The sequence below is a fragment of the Gastrolobium bilobum genome, unplaced genomic scaffold, assembly GCF_033153095.1.
Source record: "Gastrolobium bilobum isolate Gb01-03AN ecotype WA unplaced genomic scaffold, APGP_CSIRO_Gbil_v1 utg2627, whole genome shotgun sequence".
Classification (NCBI taxonomy): Eukaryota; Viridiplantae; Streptophyta; class Magnoliopsida; order Fabales; family Fabaceae; genus Gastrolobium; species Gastrolobium bilobum.
Window position 1 is genome coordinate 140,103 of NW_026897199.1, and position 25,441 is coordinate 165,543.

The 25,441-nt window shown below is 35.4% G+C and overlaps 2 protein-coding genes and 1 non-coding gene across 3 annotated transcripts; 1 reads left to right on the forward strand and 2 right to left on the reverse strand.

The window, feature by feature from the left end:
• LOC133304841 (uncharacterized) lies at window positions 1-4,865 on the reverse strand. The gene is made up of 2 exons (XM_061504904.1): window positions 4,841-4,865; window positions 1-524 (listed from the first exon to the last, which is right to left on the reverse strand). The coding sequence occupies exons 1-2, from the start codon at window positions 4,863-4,865 to the stop codon at window positions 1-3; spliced, it is 549 nt and encodes a 182-aa protein (XP_061360888.1).
• Window positions 4,866-4,943: 78 nt separating this feature from the next.
• Window positions 4,944-6,179, forward strand: LOC133304842 (uncharacterized). The gene is made up of 3 exons (XM_061504905.1): window positions 4,944-5,376; window positions 5,458-5,581; window positions 5,699-6,179. The coding sequence occupies exons 1-3, from the start codon at window positions 4,944-4,946 to the stop codon at window positions 6,177-6,179; spliced, it is 1,038 nt and encodes a 345-aa protein (XP_061360889.1).
• LOC133304845 (small nucleolar RNA R71) lies at window positions 5,191-5,296 on the reverse strand. Its single transcript, XR_009750677.1, has one exon. It is a non-coding gene; the product is annotated as a small nucleolar RNA R71 (small nucleolar RNA).
• Window positions 6,180-25,441: the final 19,262 nt, after the last annotated feature.

The window sequence follows — 25,441 nt, forward strand, 5'->3', positions numbered from 1 at the left end:
TTAAGCAATCTTTATCTGACTGAATTCAACAAGTAAACGGTTCAGAATGTGATGCACAACAAAATCATCATTAAAAACAATATTACGAGTCTTCAATTTATTCTGGACATGGATCATCCTTAAAATGAACTCTCCAACTCCAATAGAAGCATCATATCTCAAATCAGTCAGCTCATTCACTAGGTTTCCAGCTTCAGCCTTATCATAAACCTTATATTTTTCACCAACCTCTTTTAGAAAAAATTTCACATTCAAATTTTCAGGCAGCCCACTAAGGAGATGCTCAGAAATAGACCTCTTCATAGCAATGAGGCACAGTCGGTTTGATTTCTCCCGTTTAGCATAATAAGCCTTTTCATTTTCAGTGCTTCTCTCATTTGGCTTGGGAGGTTCATCCTCTTGTAAGGCCAAGTCCAAGTCAACAATCCCCATGCCAAATTCTACATCTTGTTTCCACTTCATATAATTTGTTCCAGTCAATAACTCAATGGAAGCATGGTTGTTGTTAATGACAAAGCTAATTGCTGGACATACACAATGCAACAAGATTAACTTTGGGCAATAACAAAATATTTTATATATCATAAACCCCCATTTGGGCAGGGTATATAATATACAAATATTTCCATCACATGAAGATTTCAACATCAGGGAAAATTACATACAATTATAAAAATTAATCCCCTTTGGGCAGATAAACTTTTAAATTGTACATATTTCTCCATAATACCACATGCAATTTAAAAATTATTTATCACCTTTGGACAGATAAATCATTTTAAATCACGTATTCCCATCAATAATTTCTTCATGTAATTTTCAAATTATTATATATAATAACCCCTTTGGGCAGATAATTAACATATAATAATTTTAAACAATGAGTCAACAACAATGCCCAACAACATGAAACACTTAACAACATGTGTTTCCGACAACATGAAACTCTTGACAACATGTATTTCCAAAAAATCATATTGCATTTGTACATCCAACAATTATGCCAAAAAAATATATAATGCAGCGAAAAAAATTTGTAAATTACTTTTGCAACCAATATATATATATAATGCCCTGTCTCTGAGTATATCCCTTTGCAACCAATATATCTATTCACGTAAATCAAAATCATGACAATTTGCAATTTGCGATCACAACAGTAAGGTTTTTGAATCCTTATTTGTTTTTGTAAACAAATATAAATAATGAGGTTTGCGATTTTGATAACACAATATATATAATCAAATAATTTGTAAATCACGACTATATGAGTTAAGGCAACTCAAGTCAATATATGCTGATTGACAAAACTAACCCAATCAAGATGTGAATTGTAACAAACAGTGCACAGTGTAATTCACGAAAATCGAGATAACATGAAAACATGTATATATAAAAAATAAATCCATATTGTTGGTATGATTGAAGCAACAATCAAATATCCTATATTGTATTGGATTTTAATTCTCGGGATCATTCACTGATATAAATATTTCCTGAAAACTAGTTAACCAATTTATATTGTAAGACTAGTCCACAACGTCGATTACCCTATTCAACATTAATAGTATAACAATTCTGGATGATTGTATGATTGAAGCAAAATTCAACAATCCAGATTTAAAAAAAAATAAATCGTAATTGTATTCAACAACCCAGATTATTTTTTAAAAAAAATTGCAATTGTATAGGTCTTAAATCATACATGCCTTCCTCTGATACCGAATGTAAAAAAATTTCATACAATAATTCAACATAAAGATCGATGCATGTATGATAGATAAAACACCATATATCAAATTTTATTTTGAAAAATTTGTGTATCTGATTGGATCATCTTATCTACTGAGCGAAGAACCTTGATCTCACTGCCAGAGTCTTTCTCTCTATGACCTATTCCAAAATGGCAGCCTTCTGCGATGGGAGCATAACAGCTTATGAGGCTTAACCCCGATATAAATAAGCTAAAGAGTGGACCTAGCAAAACCATAATCAACAGTGTGTCTGATGGGTCCACCCATCACAGAAGCCTAATCAAACACTAATGCCTACACTGTGCTGCCCAACTAGGCCCAATACCAAAAGATGCCAAAAGCCCAACTCAACATGATCAACAATGGACTTATCACAATAGATTAAATTGGAATATCCATTAACTCGATTATTTTGAAAAATACAAAACCATTAATTAATATTGCCCACATATAAAATTTATAACATATTCTTAAACTCATTTCCTACTTAAGAGATTGTAAGAAAGGTAATGAAACTCGTTGTATTAGAGAGGTCACTAAATACCTAAGTAAATTTTGGAGTGAAGTGAAAGGTTACCAAGTACCCGTGATAAGTCTATGAAATGAGACTTGAAACATATGGTTTTTATTGTGAAAATGTAAAGGAATATATACTTTTTGTGTAAAAGACACCCCAAATTATCAGAGCTGAAATATAATGGGCTTAAGTACTAATGGGCTTCAATTTTTAATTTCCAGGCCTTTATTCTACCTTCCAAATCAGAGAAGCCAGAAAGAAAAGAATAAAGCAAAGGAAAGAAGAAAAGAAATGGGCCGAATGTTATGAGACAAGGAAAATCAGAGAAGCCAAATTGAAGAAAGAAAAGAAGGAAAGGAAAAAGAAAGACTCAGAAGCGTGAACTAAGATTGAGTCTTGCAAACCCTAGCACAACCCTCGTGAGCAAACCCATCTCCGTCAAACCCTCATCTCAAACCGTCCATCCTGAGTTCCTTCTACAAATCGACCCACAAAGCAAGACCGTTTTTTGATTTTGGTTTAGCCATCAAGTTTTAACCCTCACCCACGGTTCCTTAAATGAGCAATCCAACCCTAGCCACTTTTTATTTATACAGAAAATGCCAAACCCCTTAACTAATTCGGTGAGCTGGAGTTTGTTAAGAGTGTGGGCTAAAAGAATTTTTGGAGTGCGATTGTAACCCTTGCAAAGAAACCGCGCGGTTGGAAGGAGCGCGTGGATGCTTAATGAGGTGTGAGGCAAAAGCCCGTGCATGCAAAGGAGGAGAGCTATAAAAGAGGAGTAATAGTGGATGTGGGTCAGTCCTTCTTCCTTCATCTTTTGTATTCTTTTTCTGGATATTCCTTCTTAGTTTTAGTTTTATTAAGTCTGGTACTATAATGAGTTTTTATTTGGATTTAAACCCGTCAGTACAGCAATGAGGTTATTCCGGTTATTAGGACTCATGCTGTACTTTTATTTTCTGCACTCTAAGTTTCTGGACGTTTTTAATTTCGTGTGCTGTTGTAGCTCAACCCTTGTGGGTATGAGCCAAAACTTTCAAGGTTGGGTGTAGGTTACCTGAACCACAGTAATAGATGTTTGTTAATTACTTTTGTTAATCTGTGATTCTCAGTTGTTTAATACTGTGCTTGTAATTAAATATTCTGTCATTGAGGCTTGATGGTAGATATTATGTTAGGAAGTAGTCATTGAGGGGTGACTAATTCTGGAAATGTGTTAGGCACATGGACTTGAGTGTGAGAGCATTCAAGGGTTGTCACTCAGAAATTAGGACAACCACCATGTAATTTTGGACTTGTAATGTATGAGTCCTTGTTTCATTTAGCACAGAGATGTGTAAATGAGTGTTGAGGATAAAATGATTTTAAGAGATTAAAATCAACAAGAAGTGATCTGTTAACTGGGAATTGAATTTTAATAATCTTTAATTGACAGTCATTTTATTGTTGTTGGGAAAGGTAAACCAAAGCCCAATCTATTTTTCCAACTACTTTTCACCAACTCATTTTTCTTGTTCCTCTGATTTTTCAAATCTTAATCATCGTTCTATTTTTACAATCTGTTTCTGTCATCTAAAAAAATCTTTTTACAACATACCTTAAATTGCTCTCCTATTATTTTATTTCAGTATTTAGCCCAAGAAATCAATTCTGAAAAATCCAAAGAAATAGAGTCACGTGGTTAGTAACACTCTAAATTAGTTTTGTGATTGTTTATTTTTTATTTTTATTCTCTTTTTAGATTAGATTCAGTTTTAGCAATTACAATTTTCAGTCAAGTTAAAAAACGCCAAAGATCCTTGTGGGAACGATATTAGGGTCTCAAATACGCCCTATATTACTTGTTGTTGCGTATACTTACGAGCTTACTTGCATAATTGTTAGCAAGGCAACAAGTTTTTGGCGCCGTTGTCGGAGATCGAAGGCGTACATTGTTATAATTCTATGTGTGATTGCTATTTTTGAGTTAATTCAATTTTTCTTCTGTTTTTATTTTATCTTATTGTAATTCTGTTTCTGTATTGTGTTAGTTGATATTACTGTAATTCTTTAAGTAGTGGTAGTTTGATTTTTGTTCTGTTAATATTCTGATTTTCTGCAATGTTTTATATAGTTGTTTTGTCATTTAATTTTCTATTGTTTCATAGCTGTTACTTTATTTCTTAATTTTTTAGTGTCAATCTGTTATTTTTATTATGAGCTTTATTCCTTTAGTTGTATTTTTTCACTGTTCTATAATTCTGTCTGTTTGCGGATACTGTTACTATTTCCATTTTTTTAATTTTCTGTTCTGTTTGTTTCTTTTAATTTTTTTAGAAAGAGCTGAATAGGAATTTTGGTTTCTAAGCTAGGCAAGTTTAATTTTTTTTTTAGTTCAAAGGGTGCATGAGTGCAATTCCACACCCTTTCTTAGAAGCTTTTGATCCTGAACCTGAAGGGACTTTTAGGCTTAGAAGAAGAGCCTAGAGAGCTAATAGGCAGATCCCAAATCCAGATTTTGGAAAAATGGAGAACGTAGGAAATGGAAATGGGAATGAAGGAGGACCAGAGAGGGTAGAGAACTAACCAATAGATGACAATGATAGGTCCATGATGGACTTTATCATACCTGTGTTGGATGAGTTGGACTCTTTAAGTTAAAACCTGTGATGTTTACAATGCTCCAAAATATGGGGCAGTTCCATGGTCTACTGATGGAAGACCCACATAAGCACCTTAGGAATTTCATAGAAGTGGCCAACACTTTTAGGAATCCCAATATCTCAGACGATGTGCTGAGATTGAAGTTTTTCCCCCACTCACTGGCTGATAAAGCCAAAGAGTGGTTGAACTCCCTTCCATCCAACTCCATAACCAATTGGCATACATTAGCTGAAAAATTCATTATGAAAATTTTCCCATCCAACAAGATAGTGCAAACCAGATGTGACATCACCAACTTCATGCAAAAGGATGGTGAGACCCTAGTGGATGTGTGGGAGAGGTTTAAGATCCTTCTTAAGCAATGTCCCAACCATAGCTTGCCATCTTCGGCAGTGCTACAAACCCTTTACAACAGCCTTAACACTCAAAACAGAGCCTTAGCAAATTCTGCTACTAATGGCATGTTTATGTCCATGTCCTTTAATCAAGCGCATAAGTTGTTGGAACAAATGACTCAAAATTATGCTTAATGGCTTGAAGAAAGAAATCAGTCAAGGAGAGTGGCTGGTTTGCATGAGGTAGATTCTGTAACAGCCCTTCCAGCCAAGTTTGATGCACTATCCACTTTAGTGAGAAACCAAGGACAAGCCATTGAGGCAAGATTGTCTTAACCTCAAGTTCCAATACCCCAACCTCAAGTTCCAATACCCCAACCTCAAGTCAATGTTGTGAACATATGTGAAACTTGTGTTTTCTGTGGTGGGCCCCATTTGTTTGGCAGCTGCCCATCCAACCTAGAGTCTGTCTATTATGTGGGAAACCCAAATAGGAACCAAAATAATTTTTCTAATAATTTTAATCAAGGTTGGAGGCAGAATCAACAACCCCAATATTTCCAAGGGCAAGGGAAGCAAGTTGGACCCTCCAATGCCCAAACCAAACCACTTTTTCCCACCTATTACTACCAACAATCCCCAAGGCAGCAACCTGTTGCTCAATCTTCAGTCCCATATTCTCAAAACCAATCTAGTGAGATGTCTACCTCTTCCACTTCTTCCTTAGAAAATTTGTTGAGAGAGTATTTCGTTAAGAATGAAACCAAGCAAAACAACTTGGAAGCTGTAGTGCAAAGTATTCCTACTTCCTTGAGGAATTTAGAGTCCCAACTAGGCCATTTAGCCAATGCTTTGAATAGCAGACCCCCTGGTACTTTTCCTAGTAACACTGAAGAGCTAGGAGAAATAATGAACAATGTCACATGATAGAGCTCAGGAATGGAAGATATGTGAATCAGCCAAAAGCTGTGGTTAGACCTTCCATATTAAAAAAAAAGAGAAGAGGAAAAATTTCAACAAGAAAAAGGTTCAAATCTGGAGAAAAATTCTGAACCTGTTCAATCACCCATAGACGATGACATCCACCAAGAGGGTGTGACTAGTAGTTCCTTGCCTGTTCTGGTTGAACCATAAATTCAGACCCAAACAAATCCCTCTTTGGGGACTATTCCCATGGAAAAGTCCATTCCAAAGGGTCAAACATCGAAGTCAAGTTTTGAGAAACCAGCTGTCTCAAACAGACCCCCACCACCTTTTCCCCAAAGGTTGCAAAAACAGAAGCAAGACAATCAGTTTAGGAAATTTCTAGATCTCCTAAAATAGTTGCATGTCAACATTCCATTCGTGGATGCATTAGAACAAATGCCCACGTATGTGAAATTCATGAAAGAAATTCTTTCAAGAAAAAGGAGGCTAGAAAAGTTTGAGACTGTTGCTCTTACACAAGAGAGCAGTCAATATTTGCTTAGCAAGATACCTCCCAAATTAAGAGATCCATGAAGTCTTACAATCCCTTGCACCATAGGAGACCATTACATAGGCAGAGCATTGTGTGATTTAGTTGCTAGTATAAATTTAATGCTTATGAGTGTGTTTAAGAAGTTGAAAGTGGGAGAGCCTAATCCCACCATTGTAACTTTACAGTTAGCTGATAGGTCCCTGGTTTATCCTGAAGGGAAGGTAGAGAATGTCTTGGTAAAGGTAGATAAATTTATTCTACCTGCTGATTTTATTATTTTGGACTATGAAGAAGACCGAGAGGTACCTATAATTTTAGGAAGGGCTTTCTTAGCCACAGGTGGGGCTGTGATAGATGTTAAAGAGGGTGAATTGGCAATGAATGTGAATGGTGAGCAAGTGAAGTTTAATATTTTGAAAGCCATGAAATACCCGAGGGATGTAGAGGAGTGTTCTAGGCTGGATATCATTGATTGCGTGGTCAAAGGCAAATTTTTGCATGAAACTGCATTGGACTCAATGGGAGTTTCTGATTGTGAGGGTCTAGAGTTAAGTCAAACTAATTCAAAAAAAGGGGTGAAATGGTTAAATTCCAGATCTGAACTTGTTTGGAAAAATAAAAAATTTGACTCATTAGAGTTGACCAAGAGAGGGTTAAAAATTCCCAAACCCTCAATTGAAGAGTCTCATATCTTAGAGCTTAAGCCTCTGCCTAATCATCTTAGGTACGTTTATTTAGGAGAAAAAGACACTTTACCTGTCATTGTGTCTAATTTGCTCATTGCTTTTGAGGAAGAACAGCTGCTGGCTGTTCTAAAAAAATTTAAGAGGGCTATAGGTTGGTCTTTGGCAGATATTAAAGGTATTAGCCCTTCTTACTGCATGCACAAAATTCTTTTGACAGACCCAAACAGTAGCTCTAGGGAGCAGCAAAGGAGACTTCACTCAATTATGAAGGAGTAGTCAAGAAAGAAATTATTAAGTGGTTGGATGCTGGGGTAATATACCCTGTTTCTAACAGCGACTGGGTCAGCCCAGTGTAGTGTGTCCCTAAAAAGGGTGGGATCACTATTGTGGAAAATGAGAAGAAAGAATTAATACCCACTAGGACTGTCACAGGTTGGAGGATCTGTATGGATTACAGAAAACTCAACAAAGCCACTAGGAAGGACCATTTTCCCTTGCCTTTTATAGACCAGATGTTGGATAGATTAGCTGGTAGGGAGTTTTACTGTTTTCTATATGGCTATTCAGGCTATAATCAAATAGCCTTAGCCCCTGAAGACCAGCCAAAGACCACTTTTACTTGTCCCTATGACATTTTTTCCTTTAGGAGAATGCCCTTTGGGTTGTGCAATGCACCAGCCACCTTTCAAAGGTGCATGATGGCCATTTTCACTGATATAATAGAACAGTTTGTGGAAGTCTTCATGGATGACTTCAGTGTTTTTGGAGACTCTTATAAAGAGTGCTTAGAAAATTTGGGAAAAGTGCTAGAGAGATGTGAGGAGACAAATCTGGTCTTGAATTGGGACAAATGTCATTTTATGGTGAGGGAAGGAATAGGGCTAGGACATAAGATCTCTAAGGCTGGTTTAGAGGTTGATAAGGCCAAGGTAGATCGGATTGAGAGGCTGCCACCCCCTGTTAACATAAAGGGAATTAGATCCTTCCTTAGGCATGCAGGGTTTTATAGGAGATTCATAAAAGATTTTTCAAAAATTTCTAAACCTCTTATTCATTTGTTTGAAGCTAACACCCCATTTTAGTTTGATGAGGTTTGTCTTAAAGCCTTTGAGGAGATCAAACAGAAGCTGATTTCTGCTCCAATAATAATAGCCCCTGACTGGTCATTGCCCTTTGAGTTGATGTGTGATGCAAGTGATTGGGAAATGGGGGCTGTGCTAGGACAAAGAAAAAATAGAGTTTTTCACTCTATTTACTATGCTAGCAGGGCCTTAAATGGAGCCCAACTGAAGTACACAGTGACTGAAAAGGAGCTTTTGGCTGTAGTGTTTGCCTTTGACAAATTCAGGTCATATTTGGTGGGCACTAAAGTCATTGTTTACACTAACCATTCAGCCTTCAAGTATTTGGTAGAAAAGAAAGATTCAAAGCCTAGGCTAATTAGATGGGTCCTTCTCCTACAAGAATTTGACATGGAGATTAAAGATATGAAAGAATCAGAAAACCAAGTGGCTGATCACTTGTCTAGGCTAACTGAAGGACAACAAGGTGACAAGGAGTTTGAGCTAGTTATAAGGGAATCTTTCCCTGATGAGCAACTATATTTGGTGTCCACTAACATCACCCCATGGTTTGCTGACTTAGCTAACTATTTAGTTAGTGGGGTGCTCCCTAAGGAGTTGAGTTACCAACAAAGGAAAAAGTTGGTACATGACAGTATGTTTTACCTATGGGATGAGCCATATATGTTTAAGGTATGTGCAGATCAGATCCTAAGGAGATGTGTGTTAGAGGAAGAAAAAGAGGAGATTTTGAAATAATTTCATGACTCACCATATGGTGGTCATTTTGGGGGAATGAGGACAGCAGCCAAGGTGCTGCAATCTGGCCTCTATTCGCCCACTCTGTTTAAAGACGCCAATATATATGTCCATAAGTGTGATAGGTGTCAAAGAACTGAAAATGTCTCCAAGAGGCAAGAGATGCCTTTGAAACCAATTTTGGAAATAGAACTCTTTGATTTGATGTGTGGGGTATAGATTTTATGGGCCCCTTTCCACCCTCTTTTGGCAACCAATACAATTTGGTTGCAGTAGATTATGTGTCTAAATGGGTGGAGCCTGCTTCCTTACCCTCAAATGATTCAAAGGTGGTGATTAAATTCTTGAAAAAGGATATTTTTACAAGATTTGGGACTCCTAGAGCCATAATTAGTGATGGGGGAAAAAATTGTGAATAGGCAATTTGAAGCCCTCTTAGCTAAGTATGGAGTCAAGCATAAGGTAGCTACTGCCTACCATCCACAAACCAGTGGGCAGGTAGAGGTCACCAATAGAGAAGTCAAGAGAATCTTAGAGAAAGTGGTGAATTCTTCAAGGAAGGATTGGTCCCTCAAGTTAGATGACTCTCTATGGGCCTATAGGACAGCATATAGGACACCCCTAGGATGCTCCCCATACAAGTTAGTTTTTGGCAAGAATTGTCATATGCCTTTAGAATTAGAGTATAAAGCCTATTGGGCTACTAAACAGTTGAATATGGATGAATTTAGACTACATGCCTATGAGAATGCCAAGCTGTATAAGGAGAAAATGAAAAGGTGGCATGATAGGCAGATTTTAGAAAGGAAGTTTGAAGTGGGCCAGCAGGTGTTACTTCTCAATTCTAGATTAAAACTTTTTCCTGGTAAACTTAAATCTACTTGGTCTGGCCCATTTAAAGTTACAAAAGTCTAATTGCATGGAGCAGTAGATATTGTAAATGAACAAGATGGCAACACATTCACTGTCAACGGTCAAAGGTTAAATCATTATTTGGTGGAGGCAATTGAGAAAGCTCAGATTTCCATCTCCCTTATGGACCCTCCCACCCATTAGACAAAGAAAGCAGTGAAAATTCTAGCTTGAGACTTAAAAATTAAGCATGGTTACATTGTATTTTGTAAATAAATTTTTGTTATTGCTGTTATTTTTTATTTTTGATATTTTACAAATTTACTTTTGTTTATAAAAAAAACAAAAACAGCTTGTGATACCGAAGATCAGGCTTTTGTTTATAAAAATTCTAGCAGAAGATCAGGCTTAAGTTTGGGGGAGAAATCAAAAGTGTCAACCTGGTGCTATTTTCCCTTTCTATTTGTTGTTTTTAGTTTTTAGTCTATTCAATCTGCTGTTTTTATTCTCTGTCTTTATTTTTTTTATTGTGTGTTTTTAGTGTCATTCATCATCATGGTTAGGAAAGGTATTTTGCGTAGTGGAGGACCACACGGTCCAAAACTCACTCCTAAAACCCCTAATCCTGAGAGATTTTCCTTGTCTTTTTTTACCTCTAAAAAATCTGTAGAGAGGTATGATAAAATCATGACAACAAGAGACCCCACACCTGACAAAGGATTTGAGGAACACACCTCATATCCTGAGTATGTCTATGAGGTAGTGAGAGCCCAACATTGGGAAAAATTCTACCTCCACCCTAAAAAGGATGCCAATATCAGTGGGGTGAGAGAATTTTACTCGGAGATTTTAGACAGAAATCAAACTAAGGTAGTGTGTAGGGGTGTCAGTGTCTCATTTAGTCCCAAAGCCATTAGGGAATTCTTTTTCCTGCCCAAGAACTCTAAGGATGAGTTCGAAAAGTTTCAAAAGAAAAATGATCATGAATTCATGCTGGAAGTGTTAAGTGTCATAGATGTTCCTGGTGCTCAATGGGAAATACATGATAAGAATTACACCTTGCAGAAAAAAATTTGAATGAAAAAGCACAAGTCTGGTACCATTTTCGTAGAGCTAGGTTGCTGCCCACCACACATGTGCACCTAGTAATTAGAGAGAAAGCTGTTTTATTATGGTGTTTGTTGGTTGGAAAACCTGTGGATGCTGCCAAATTGGTATCTAAGGGGATAAGGGCCTTTGCTAGTTGGAATAAAGGCAAGCTTAGGTTCCCTAGCTTTATATCACAGTTGTGTAAGTCTAAAGGTGTGTCAGCAAATTCTGCTGATGAGTTTTATCATGTAAAGAAGGCCATCACTATATCCATTATCAATAAACTCAAAAAGGGCATTGTTGCACCTCTGCCTGAAAGTGAAAAATTAAAAAGAGTAGTTGATGAGCAGAAGACTCAGTCTTTTAGTCAAGAAAAAAAAAGAAAAATTTGTTCCATGTGGTGAGAGTAGTAGAAAACAGAAAATTAAAAATATTAGGAAACATGTTGAGCAGATGGATGCTCCTGCATTAGACCATTTTCCTCCTAGTTGGTTGCACAATGAATTGACACACATTTACCTGATACTTTCACAAATGCAAGACCATAATCATAAGCATGATTTATTGTTTCATAAGACATATGATCAATTTTACTCTTTCATGTATGATCAGGTAAGATTAAATGATTACGTTGCAGAGAGGGATAAGATGTTGAATGATTTTTTGAAAAAAACCTTTTGTCAAATTTCCTGGTTTACCTCCATTTCCTCAAAACTTAACTTTGCCACCTATTTCAGTTTTTACTGACCCACAGGTTGAGAAATTTCTAGCAGAAGCAGCAGGTCCTCCTCCTCCTCATCCTACCAAGAAGGAGTATACACCATCCAGTTCAAGGAAGAGAGGAAGGCCGAGCTCAAAAGCTGTAATGGAGGAAGACAGTGAGCAGGAGGTTGAGGATGAATTGGAGTGTTCAGAGTCTGAGTCTGAAGACATTGATAAATCTGAGTCTGGGGGCTCAGATTATGAGGAAGAATAGGCCAGAAGCTCTTCTGGCCCCAGGTTACCATGTTCTTAAATTTTGTCCATATTTTCTGGTAATCTGGTCAAGCCACAGTGAGGACAGTGTTCCTCTTAAGTTTGGGGGGAGTAAATTCATGATTTGGTGAATAGTTGTTTTAATTTTTTTTCTTTCTTTTGTTGTTTAGATGTTTTGTGAATATTTGTGATCTTTTGCTTTTTGGTTGAACTTAGTAGTTGCCATGTTGTTAGTTTTTGTCTTTGTTGTTTGCTGTTTTTGTGAACTTGAAGCTTGAGTATGAGAGGGAATTGAGGGTTGTGTGGTCTTTAGTAGTGAGTGATCTGTAGCACAAGTAGGTAGCTAGAAATTTTGAAGAAAGAAAGGAACTCAAGGAAGTTGTGTAAATGAAGAGTGACATGAGTGGATTAATGGCTGAAGGGTAATGGCAGTGAGAGATTGAGAAGATTAATTGATTAATGCAGAGTGTAAGAGGTAAAAATAGGCATGTGAGATGGTGACTTGACCCAACACTGTGAGTTATTGAGCCTACATAGCCAAATATTTTTTTATGAGAGACCTGCACAAGATTAGTGAGGCAGAACTTGCTCTGATGCTCAGTTGATGAAGTGTTGTACTTGCTTAAGCTTAAAATTATGAGGGCAATTTTTGTTGTTGTTTTGTTTAACCACTTTTAAACCAAAAAGCCACCCTTAAATCATCATCCATTGAAAAACCAATTTGAGCCTTTAACCTTTTCTTTTCATATACCCACATTTTATCCTATTCCACAATCCACCACCCCTTTTAGTTATGATGGAAATGAAAAAGAAGCAAGATGTTGATGGCTGAAAAAGGAATTGAAAGCAAAATACTGTTGATAAAATGCAAAGTTGGTTTCATAAGGAAAAAAAAGAGAAAAGAGAAAGAAAAATATTTGGCAAAATACTTGGAGGGTTGAAGAGAAAATTGTTGTAAAAAAGGAGTTTTTGCCCTTGAAAAAGTTGTTAAAAAGAGAAAAAAAAAAGAATTTCAAATAGTGAAAAATAGCAGTCAAAGTAGCAGCCATTGAATTGTTTGATTATGCTTCATGATTTTGTTTCATTTCCATTGTAACTAAATGAACCAATTCCCCACAAATTTCTCACCTTCACCACAACCAAGTTACAACCTATGCAAGTCCCTTTGATTTAACTTAGGTCTGTGTGTCACTTAGGAGACAAGAGCATCTTATCAAGCCTATGCTACATCTTTTCCCAGTGTTGGATTGAGAGATACAGGGCCCTCGAGCATTTATTGAATAATTCTTTGATTAAGTGAGGATGTGAAAAGTTGCCATCTTTGTTGCCTGTTGCAAAATTCTGAATTTTATGTTAAGAAATGAAATTTCAAAGATCGCTGTTGTTATTATTCTACAGTCATTGAGATACTCATGCATTTGAAATTTGCACACTGTTTGTTGAGTGTTTTCATGGAATAAAAAGGATCACCAAGCTGCCTGGTTTGTGATGGATTAACTGCTGAACTAAGTACACACCTTTGTTCTCTGGTCTTTGTGTTAATATGATTCACTGAAAGGTTTGAAAAGTTGAACATTGAACTATTGTTGAGAAATGTGTTAGATTATTGATTGATTCTAAGTAGCAATGAGTGATGTAATGAAATTTTTCTGGTTGTGAAAAGTGGTTAATCTGATGAATCCATGTGTTGATTCTCTCTGTTACTTCAGGACAAACAACAAGTTAAGTTTGGGGGTGTGATAAGTCTATGAGACTTGAAATATATGGTTTTTATTGTGAAAATGTAAAGGAATATATACTTTTTGTGTAAAAGACACCCCAAATTATCAGAGCTGAAATATAATGGGCTTAAGTACTAATGGGCTTCAATTTTTAATTTCCATGCCCATATTCTACCTTCCAAATCAGAGAAGCCAGATAGAAAAGAAAGAAAAGAATAAAGCAAAGGAAAGAAGAAAAGAAATGGGCCGAATGTTATGAGACAAGGCAAACCAGAGAAGCCCAATTGAAGAAAGAAAAGAAGGAAAGGAAAAAGAAAGACTCAGAATTGTGAACTAAGATTGAGTCTTGCAAACCCTAGCACAACCCCCGTGAGCAAACCTATCTTCGTCAAACCCTCATCTCAAACCATCCATCCTGAGTTCCTTCTACAAATCAACCCACAAAGCCAGACCGTTCTTTGATTTTGGTTTAGCCATCAAGTTTTAACCCTCACCCACGGTTCCTTAAGTGAGCAATCCAACCCTAGCCACTTTTTCTTTATACAGAAAATGCCAAACACTACCCTTAACTAATTGGGGGAGCTAGAGTTTGTTAGTAGTGTGGGCTAAAGGAATTTTTGGAGTGCGATTGTTACCCTTGCAAAGGAATCACATGGTTGGAAGGAGCGCGTGGATGCTGAATGAGGTGTGAAGCAAAAGCCCATGTATGCAAAGGAGGAGAGCTATAAAAGAGGAGAAATAGTGGATATGGGTCGGTCCTTCTTCCTTCATCTTTTGTATTCTTTTTCTGGATATTTCTCCTTAGTTTTAGTTTTTATTAAGTCTGGTACTGTAATGAGTTTTTATTTGGATTTAAACCCGTCAGTACAGCACTGAGGTTATTCCGGTTATTAGGACTCGTGCTGTACTTTTATTTTCTGCACTCTAAGTTTCTGTACGTTTTAATTTCGTGTGCTGTTGTAGCTCAACCCTTATTGGTATGAGCTAAACCTTTCAAGGTTGGGTGTAGGTTACCCGAACCACAGTAATGGATGTTTGTTAATTACTTTTGTTAAACTTTGATTCTCAGTTGTTTAATATTGTGCTTGTAATTAAATATTCTGTCATTGAGGCCTGGTGGTAGATATTATGTTAGGAAATAGTCATTGAGAGGTGACTAATTCTGGAAATGTGTTAGGCACATGGACTTGAGTGTGAGAGCATTCAAGGGCTGTCACTCAGAGATGAGGACAGCCACCATGTAATTTTCGACTTGTAATGTATGAGTCCTTGTTTCATTTAGCACAGAGATGTGTAAATGAGTGTTGAGGATAAAATGATTTTAAGAGATTAAAATCAACAAGAAGTGATCCGTTAACTGGGCATTGAATTTTAATAATCTTTAATTGACAGTCATTTTATTGCTGTTGGGAAAGGTAAACCACAACCCAATCTATTTTTCCAACTATTTTTCACCAATAATCTTTAAATGAATGTTAGAAATAGATCCTTGTATGCAGAAAATTCGAGCCCAATGTGTGTTGTCTCCTTAAGATAATTTGTCCCTTCTATTGGTGCAAAAGGAATATGGACAATTATCTCCCAAGATAGAACAGATTGCATCTCCAGAATGTGATGGCACTGCCAATTTGGAGTCCCGTCGAACACTACCAAATACTTGAGAAATTGCACTTACTAAGTCTATGACATAATGCACTAAAACTATGGATGCATAGAGTAACTTAGAAAAATTCGAGGTAGGCAGTTTTCTGACGGGCTGAACATGTATATATAGACATCGATCAGACATGATGAACCACCGTTGGTAAAACATTACAATTGATAGCAGCAAACCAGTATTGGTTCGGTTAAAATAACCAAACGCACCGTTTCAGTTCAAAAATAAGAAAGCTGTAGATTTGACTGATAAGGAATTAATAAAAATTGCAGGGCTGTTTGGGCAAAAAATAAAAAATTATTTAATGAAAAATTATTTAATGAAAAATTATTTTTTATTTTATCTCACAGATGATCGACCGTCCGACAGTGTCGTCGGCCGGACAAACGGCGACGCGCGCGTGTGGTGGTCCAAGGGCCATTTGCGTCCTCCCTCATCCAGAAAAGTGGTGCGCCTCAATGGGCAAACTAAGTACACACCTCTGTTCTCTGCTCTGTGTGTTAATATGATTCACTTAAAGTTTTGAAAATTTGAACATTGAACTGCTGTTGAGAAATGTGTTATATTGTTGGTTGATTCTGAGTAGCAATGAGTGATGTAATGAAATTTTTCTGGTTGTGAAGAGTGGTTAATCTGATAAATCCATGTGCTGATTTTCTCTATTACTTGAGGACAAGCAACAAGTTAAGTTTGGGAGTGTGATAAGTCTATGAAATGAGACTTGAAACATATGGTTTGTATTGTGAAAATGTAAAGGAGTATATACTTTTTGTGTAAAAGACACCCCAAATTATCAGAGCTGAAATATAATGGGTTTAAGTACTAATGGGCTTTAATTTTTAATTTCCAGGCCCATATTCTACCTTCCAAATCAGAGAAGCCAGAAAGAAAAGAATAAAACAAAGGAAAGAAGAAAAGAAATGGGCCGAATGTTACGAGACAAGGAAAATCAGAGAAGCCCAATTGAAGAAAGAAAAGAAGGAAAGGAAAAAGAAAGACTCTGAAGATTGAGTCTTGCAAACCCTAGCACAGCCCCCGTGAGCAAACCCATCTCTGTCAAACCTCATCTCAAACCGTCCATCCTGAGTTCCCTCTAAAAATTGACCCACAAAGCCAGACCGTTCTTTGATTTTGGTTTAGCCATCAAGTTTTAACCCTCACCCACGGTTCCTTAAGTGAGCAATCCAACCCTAGCCACTTTTTCTTTATACAGAAAATGCCAAACACTACCCTTAACTAATTGGGTGAGCTGGAGTTTGTTAGGAGTGTGGGCTAAAGGAATTTTTGGAGTGCGATTGTTACCCTTGCAAAGGAATCGCACGGTTGGAAGGAGCGCGTGGATGCTTAATGAGGTGTGAGGCAAAAGCCCGTGCATGCAAAGGAGGAGAGCTATAAAAAAGGAGAAATAGTGGATATGGGTCGGTCCTTCTTCCTTCATCTTTTGTATTCTTTTTCTGGATATTTCTCCTTAGTTTTAGTTTTATTAAGTCTGGTACTGTAATGAGTTTTTATTTGGATTTAAACTCGTCAGTACATCACTGAGGTTATTCCGGTTATTACGACTCGTGCTGCACTTTTATTTTTCTGCACTCTAAGTTTCTGTAGGTTTTAATTTCGTGTGCTGTTGTAGCTCAACCCTTATGGGTATGAGCTAAACCTTTCAAGGTTGGGTGTAGGTTACCCAAACCACAGTAATGGATGTTTGTTAATTACTTTGTTAAACTTTGATTATCAGTTGTTTAATAGTGTGTTTGTAATTAAATATTCTGCCATTGAGCCCTGGTGGTAGATATTATGTTAGGAAATAGTCATTGAGAGGTGACTAATTCTGGAAATGTGTTAGGCACATGGACTTGAGTGAGAGAGCATTCAAGGGCTATCACTCAAAGATGAGGACAGCCACCATGTAATTTTGGACTTGTAATGTATGAGTCCTTGTTTCATTTAGCACAGAGATGTGTAAATGAGTGTTGACGATAAAATGATTTTAAGAGATTAAAATCAACAAGAAGTGATCCGTTAACTGGGAATTGAATTTTAATAATCTTTAATTGACACTCATTTTATTGCTGTTGGGAAAGGTAAACCACAACCCAATCTATTTTTCAAACTATTTTTCACCAACTCATTTTTCCTGTTCCTCTGATTTTTCAATTCTTAATCATCATTCTATTTTTACAATCTGATTCTGTCATCTAAAAAAATCTTTTTACAACATACACTTAAATTGCTCTCCTATTATTTTATTTCAGTATTTAACCCAAGAAATCAATTCTGAAAATCCAAAGAAATAGAGTCACGTAGTCAGTAACACTTTAAATTAGTTTTGTGATTGTTTTGTTTTTATTTTTATTCTCTTTTTAGATTAGATTTTGTTTTAACAATTGCAATTTTTAGTCAATTTAAAAAACGCCAAAGATCCTCGTGGGAACGATATTAAGGTCTCAAATACGCCTTATATTACTTGTTGTCGCGTATACTTGCGCGCTTACTTGCATAACTGTTAGCAAGGCAGCAACCCGCAAACTTGAAAATTGTAGTGAAGGTATCCAAGAACCTGAACTCTTGGAAGATTGTAGCTATTTGTCAAGCACTCGTGAAGCTCAATAGATAGTGAAAAGTTGATCGAACAGTTTCAGTCCGGACATAACCCACAGAATATATCGAACTTGCAATTTTTCCAACTCTCAACTCTTTATTTTTATCTTTAAATTGCATTATTTGATTGAACTTGTTTGCTCCATAGCTTATATACTAGCATTTTCACTTAGAATGTGTTATATCAATTGATTTAAGAAATATTTCTCAAAATATAAAAGGAAGCATTTTAGGAAAAGAATTTATAAAACTCAATTCATTCCCCTTAAGTATTGAAGCCACTTGTCTAACAGAGTGGTCTAATGGTGAGGGATTTGAATAATTTACACAAAGTCATGGATTTAAACTTCGAGGCCACAATTATATTTAAAAAAAAAAAAAAAGCCTTCGTAATTACTAGTATCAAACGGGTAATACAGTTGAGATTCATCAAATTTGATTTTGAAATGGTTCGATGAAATTGATCATATATACATTTCGATAACAACACTAATTAACGTGGATCGATCGTTATACAGATGACTCTTTTTTTTTTTTTTTTGGAATACTACAGATGACTCTCTATGTACAGAAGAATTTGCCATTTTGTTCAGGCTACGGGAAAATTTTCTTTGGTATATTTCTCTCTCCTTCCAGTAGCCGCAACAAACATTTTAAGATAAAATTGAAACAAGAAAAAGATTGATTAACTAATTAATGAAATCAATTTGGATGCAAAATTAAAGGTAAATTGTTTTCTTCATTGAGTGTGTCCAAAGGATTCGCACGAAAGTAAGAATAGTGAATTAGAGTCAAGTAAATCTTAGCCGGGTACAATTTTATAACCGGCAAGTCATCATTCGCTCACATCCACTCTTTCATGCAAACCAACTTAGGACAATGATATAGGATAGCAATTCTGATGAATAACCTCTTTAATTTCTCTTTTTCTTTCTCTCTCTCTTTTCTTTTGCTTCCTCACTACATTAGTTCACATATTTATAGGCTACGTAGATTATGCATTGCCATCATAGGCTTAAAACTTTTATGTCAATGATGGATTATTGGTTTCGTTTGTGGGTATGGAACATACCAGATTTATTCTATGTCATGTGCAAAAGATACCATTATATTAGTGATATATGTAAGGAATGTGTTCAAAGTGTTACATGGTTGAGATGCGTTAGACGCGTGGCTATGTACTTTTTTCTTTTTTGAAAAAAGTATCTGTCGTTTTACATGATATAAAGTTATGTCATTTTAAAAGAGAGATAAACACAAAACAATAATTTTTTATTTAAAATTTAAATTAAAAAAAACCACCCACTTTTTTTCCTACGATTTTTAATTTATATTTATTTCTCTCCTAAAATAACATAACTTATGTCTTTTAAAAATACAAACATAAAAAAAAAAAAAGTTTCTTTCATATTAATCTCTTTGCATATACTTAGTCACTGATTTAGTATCCTGCTTGACTCGATGGATAGTTGAAAAACACCGTCCGAATTCCATACCACTAGATTACACCTTATGATTCACAACAGTTTAAAAAATGGATTTTACTGCTGATCCAAACGGAGATCCGAAACGATTTTTGGAAGTCCTTTAAATATTTAAAACTACCTTTTTTTTTTTTTTGGAAACTAATTTAAAACTGACTTTAATATAACCATTTGACTCTTTTCGTTCCTGCACATGCACAACACATGATGTTACATAATAAAAAGGAAAAATATGTGTTAAGGATAAAAAATTATGTCATTTTAAGTAAGAGAAAGAGATAGATCATAGAAAAGAGAGAATAAATAAATAAATGTATGGATCCCCCTTCTTTATAAAAGTGAAATTATATTATTTAAAAGAACAAATATTTTCACTATTAAACAACGTGATAACAAAAACTTTATCTAGATTTTTTTCTGTAATCCATTTCAGGAGCAACAACAATAACATAATAATAATAATAATAATCTACCAAATAATAATAATAAAGTTTAAAACTTCTGTTAAGTCTCATGCTATAGACCAATCGGAATTCACACTACTTTTAGTAATGGGTCCCATGAGTATGGTAGTTAAAATCAGAAGATAAATATTATTTTCGATCAGCAGCAAATTTTATGATACCCGTTTTAGTCCTTAGCAAATAAAAAAGGCTATTCGTTATCCCTAAGAAATTCAAAGTGGACCCATTTTAGTCCTTTTGAGATATTAATGTAAGTCTTTTTTGAATTTGTAAGGGATCACGATTTCAACTAAATGGGTCCAATTTGAATTTCTTAGGACCACAAATAGTCTTTTTAGTTTTTATTTGCTATGGACTAAAGTGGGTATCGTGAAATTTGCTGAGGGCCAAAAAAGATATTTACTCAAATCAGAATTTACCTAAAATCGGAAGAAGGATAAAATATCATAAAACGTAAAATCCTAACATAAAAAAATCATAAAAAAACATAAAATCATAAAAACGTTTGGAATTTTTATAAAATCGTTTTAATTAAAAAAAATTATAAAATTGTAAAAGCGCATATTTAAATCGAAATTTTAATTACTAAACCCGTGAGATTTATGTAGTTACAGGAAAGTTTTTTTTTTGGACTAATTTGAAATTTGGGACACGTCCAAAATTAAAATTTTAAATCTCTTTAAAAGATAATATTGAAAAGTTTAAACACATCCTCTTATCTCTATCTGCTCAATTCTAATAGACCAACTAAGCTAGAAAGACTTAAGTGCTGCAGGAGAAGTTTTAAACACACAATAATAATAATAATAATAATAAAAACAATAATTATTACTAATATAATCAACACCACCGCTTTCACTAGTGTAGGTAAGAGAGTGAGCATCACTTGTCCTTAACGCACGGATCTTGTACCATCTGTTTCCTTCCCTTCGTCATAGACAGACACATATATTTGGAAAGTGACACTGGGTCCCTCTCTCTCTCTCTCTAAGATAATGAAAACCAAGAATTGACATATGAGATTTAAATTGGGTTGACCATGATCAAGGTTCGTATTTATGGACAGTAGGAATATTTTAGTACGTACTGTCATTATCAAAAGATTATTTCCGTAACCAAGGGCTTTGTTGTTGATTCTTTCATGCCCTTTTTCTTTTTTTTTTTGTAGAAATCAATTTCATACAATTTCATGCATAAGAATTTCTCCTTATTTCAAAGGTATGCAAATGGTATTTCAACTCGCGTTAAATTTAAGAGTAAATATCATTTTTTATCCTCAGCAAATTTTATTATGCCCGTTTTAGTCCTTAACAAATAACAAGGCCCATCTTAGTCTCTAAAAAATTTAAAATGAATCCATTTTAGTCTTTTGAGAGACTAATATGGGTCTTTTTTAAATTTGTGAGGGGCCAAAATTTAACTAAAAGAGTCCATTTTGAATTTTTTAGGGACCACGATGGGCCTTTTTATTTGTTAGGGACTAAAACGGGCATCGTGAAATTTGCTGAGGACCAAAATGAGTATTTACTATAGATTTAGATTTGAACCTTATTTGTAATCCTTTAGCATGATAGTGTGTTTATATGATAAAAAAATAGGGGAAAACATTTCTCCGGCAACTTGAGATAAGTTTATCCCCGGTCATCCCAAAACTACGTCGTTTTGTTTATTTATTTCATTATATTAATTGATTCACCCTTGAATGGTTATGATTCCCTTTTTCTCTCTCTTCCTTTACAACTATTGATCCATCTTTGTACGGTTATGATTTAGTAACCGGAGATAAAACTATCATCGTTAAGCCCAAAAAAAAATATGACAAGGAACTTTTATTCATTTCAAAAATTTGAGGGTTTCTTGTCCCTATGAATTCTTATAAAAGCAATCACACACAATGGAAAATTAAAAGAGAAGAAAGATGTTATCAAAAAAAAAAAGAAGAAGAAAGAAATAAAAGCAAAAGACACACTTTATCCTGGTTCTCTCCAATAAAGGGTTACGTCCAACAAGTCTTTTAATATATTCTGTTCATTACATTCGTTACAAAATACTCAATTACAAAAGAATATAAATATGATTGGAAAACCCTAAGCCATAACAATTATTTATGATTGCAAACCCAAACTACTAAATAAAATAAATTAGAAAGAAATTCGACTCACAATAGTATCAGGTTTGCGTAAACAAGACCTTTGTTGGCTTTATTTGTGTGAAGGAGACATAAGTTATCAACTATATGTTTTGTAGGAGCCATATATGACAAATCTAAACACTTCATTGGTACCTTAGTCAATAATTTTGAAATAACTTATCCTTAAAATCAAAGATTAAATTCTAAAATTGATAATTAAGATCAAATTTTCTGGTATAACCAAATCCTTTATTCCCTAATCGAATCAATTAATTCCTTATATTAATTAGAAGTAATCATCAAGCAGAAAAATAGCTGATCAAAAACATGATTTAAATGACAATAAAACTAAAATAAAATCAACTAAAACATTTAGAAGCTACAACATAAAAAGTTAAGAACAACGACAAAATATCTTGAGGAAAAACTAATCCTAAGGTAACATGTAGAGAGTGCAAATCCCGAAATTGGTTCAAAATTATACATAATTAATAGTACAGATTATCAAGTATTCAAGTATTCAAGTTCCGTAAAGTTTCATACACCAAGTGTCTTCTAACATTTTTAGTAGATATGATCTCAGTTCATTTCAATCTCTCATTGATTTCTTTAAGTGTCCAGCATGATGGTTCTTACGAAACTGAGTTGTTAAGTTTTATTTGGTTGCAATGCAGTAATTAAGTGCACCGTGTGCCCCGGCGGCCGAAGCGTTTTGCAATTGTGATTAAGGTTAGAATTATTGATGACTCAACCACACCAACTAAGTAAATATATGATTTGCCTAAAAATAATATGGTGCAGAAAGAACACATTTGCAAATTTGGCTTTGTAATTTTGGAAAATTACTATGTTTTCCCTCTGAAAATATGTAGTTGATGGCACTTTCATATTGCAAATGTGATGCATTTGAACAAGGCACAATGAACATCATTCTTTGAAGATCTCTTTAGAGTCTTATATGAGAGGAAAGGGAGCAAAAGTGAGCCCAGATTCCTCGCCAGCAACACCCTCAGAGGGGTTACTGCTTTAGCAACAGATGCCGGCAAGTCATCCTTGGCTCAAATGCACTCTCTCTGCCTCTTCATGCAAGACTTTTGAGCAAACAACATGAACCTTCAGCCACTCTCTTCTAATCTCTCACATTTCACATTTCATCCGTTATATGCTCTTCTATTTCATTGTAGCTTATGTATTTATAACCAAGAGAAGGTCAAAGGGTTGACTCATTTTCCCCAATGGAATTTTTCCATATTCGGTATTGGCCCCTCTTGCCTACGAACCTTTCCATGCTGTTACTTCTCTAAAACCGGTCTTGTTGTCTGGAATCAATTTTCACTTTGCAATGTGTAGCTTTACGAATTAGATAGGAAAAGCAAAAGTTGACTTCGCCAATTTTCTTCCCAAGACTGTTTGTTGATTCATTAATTACCGTTTGTTGTGGGTATAGAATAATATAAGGGAACACAGCCAGAGACTAGTAGTGGTTAACCACCCATGTTTCTGTTATGGTATTCTCAATTAGAATTTGTTCTCAGAAATTTAGCTCATCGGAAGAAAATCTTATAAGATTAATTTTGACTTAATTGGGTTCCATAGCATTATGGGCAGAGGCTTACATGGGTCATTGTCAGTACACTGTAACAGTCTTAAAGCTACCATTCACATTCCTAGCTAGCCCCTATTCTTTTTATATATATAAGCCTTTAAAGAAGATTTTGCTTTTCCTTCTTCGTTGTCTTTGTTGTTGGGAACTCGATTCCCTCAAACTCGGCTCAGGGGCCTTTTGTGCGGAAGTCAGTCAACAAGATCTTGATCTCGGATCTCGGCAATACTTCGGCCTGAACTTTACCAGGTCGGACAGCGCAGCGAAAAAATCAAAACAAAAAACAGGAAACAAGAGAGAGAAGAAGAACACAACCAGATTTAACATGGGAAAACCTACTTCAATGAAGAAGTAAAAACCCACGGGACCTAGTCCAGATCAAGAATCCACTATGAAAATAATGGTTACAAAGAATCAAATACACCAATGTGGTGCTTAACTCAACCTCTCCAACAATGGTGATAATCCACTATGAAGAAAATCTTATAAGATTAATTTTGACTTAATTGGGTTCCATAGCATTATGGGCAGAGAGGCTTACATGGGTAATTGTCAGGACACTGTAACAGTCTTAAAGCTACCATTCACATTCCTAGCAAGCCCATATATATATATATATATATATATATATATATATATAAAAGCCTTTAAAGAAGATTTTGCTTTTCCTTCTTCCGTTGTCTTTGCACATGTAAATTAAACTTGTGTAAATAGTGTGAATTCGGAAAAAAACTTGGATCCCTTTTACCCTCTTAATGTGTCACCTTGGTCAATCGATCTATCACTAAAGAGTATGCTCTCTTCTTTTAAAATATAAAAAGTCAAAGAAAAAGATTACCAATATTTTGTTGTTAAAAAAAATGGCAGAAATTTGAATCCGTGTCATGACGATATTGTAATTAATTCTACAAGTAAAGTACAATAAGAAAGAATATGATAAAACTCACATAATATTATAAACAGATGTTTGTATTCAGAAAATCCGAGCCCAACATGTGTTGTCTCCTTAAGACAATTTGTCCCATCTACCGATGTCAAAGGAATGTGGACAATCGTCTCTTAGGACATAACATATTGTGTCTCCGAAATGTGATGGAACTACCAATTTGGAGTCACCTCGAAAACGACCACATGCTTGAGAAATACACTTACTAAGTCTTTGGCAGAATGCACTAACAATATAGATGCATAGAGTAACTTAGAAAAATTCCCGGTAGGTAGTTTTCTGACGGGCTGAGCATTTATATATAGACAACTGTTATGGACCTCGGTAAGGCCCATATTCTTGGAAAGCCCAAATAACTCAAACACTAAGATACACTATAAATAGGAGCTAAAGATCACATGTATGACTAATCTCTCTCTAACTTATTTCATGCAATCACAGTGCACTCACACCATCCCATTTCTGGCTAAGGTCTCATTATTGTATATCGTGATTTACTACCCCAAGATACCTAGTTCATAGGTATCTAGAGAGAGCATCAAATCCAACATTGACTTACTAGCCCTTGGCTAGACACCTCTGCCACATAGGCAGAACAACATCGATCAGACACAATGAACCGTCACCGGCGAACCATTACGACTAACAGCGGCAAACTACTACTTGTTTGGTTAAAAGAACCGAACGCATTGTTCTGGTTCAAA

Coding starts and splice junctions, on each gene's coding strand:
- LOC133304841 (XM_061504904.1), bottom strand. CDS start 4,865: ATGGACCTATCATTGTCATCTATTG. Junction 525..4,840: donor CCTATCATTGTCATCTATTG/GTTAGTTCTCTA, acceptor GTGTATGTCCAG/CAATTAGCTTTGTCATTAAC.
- LOC133304842 (XM_061504905.1), top strand. CDS start 4,944: ATGGGGCAGTTCCATGGTCTACTGATGGAAGACCCACATAAGCACCTT. Junction 5,377..5,457: donor AGCAAATTCTGCTACTAATG/GCATGTTTATGT, acceptor AATGGCTTGAAG/AAAGAAATCAGTCAAGGAGA. Junction 5,582..5,698: donor CAAGCCATTGAGGCAAGATT/GTCTTAACCTCA, acceptor TTTGTTTGGCAG/CTGCCCATCCAACCTAGAGT.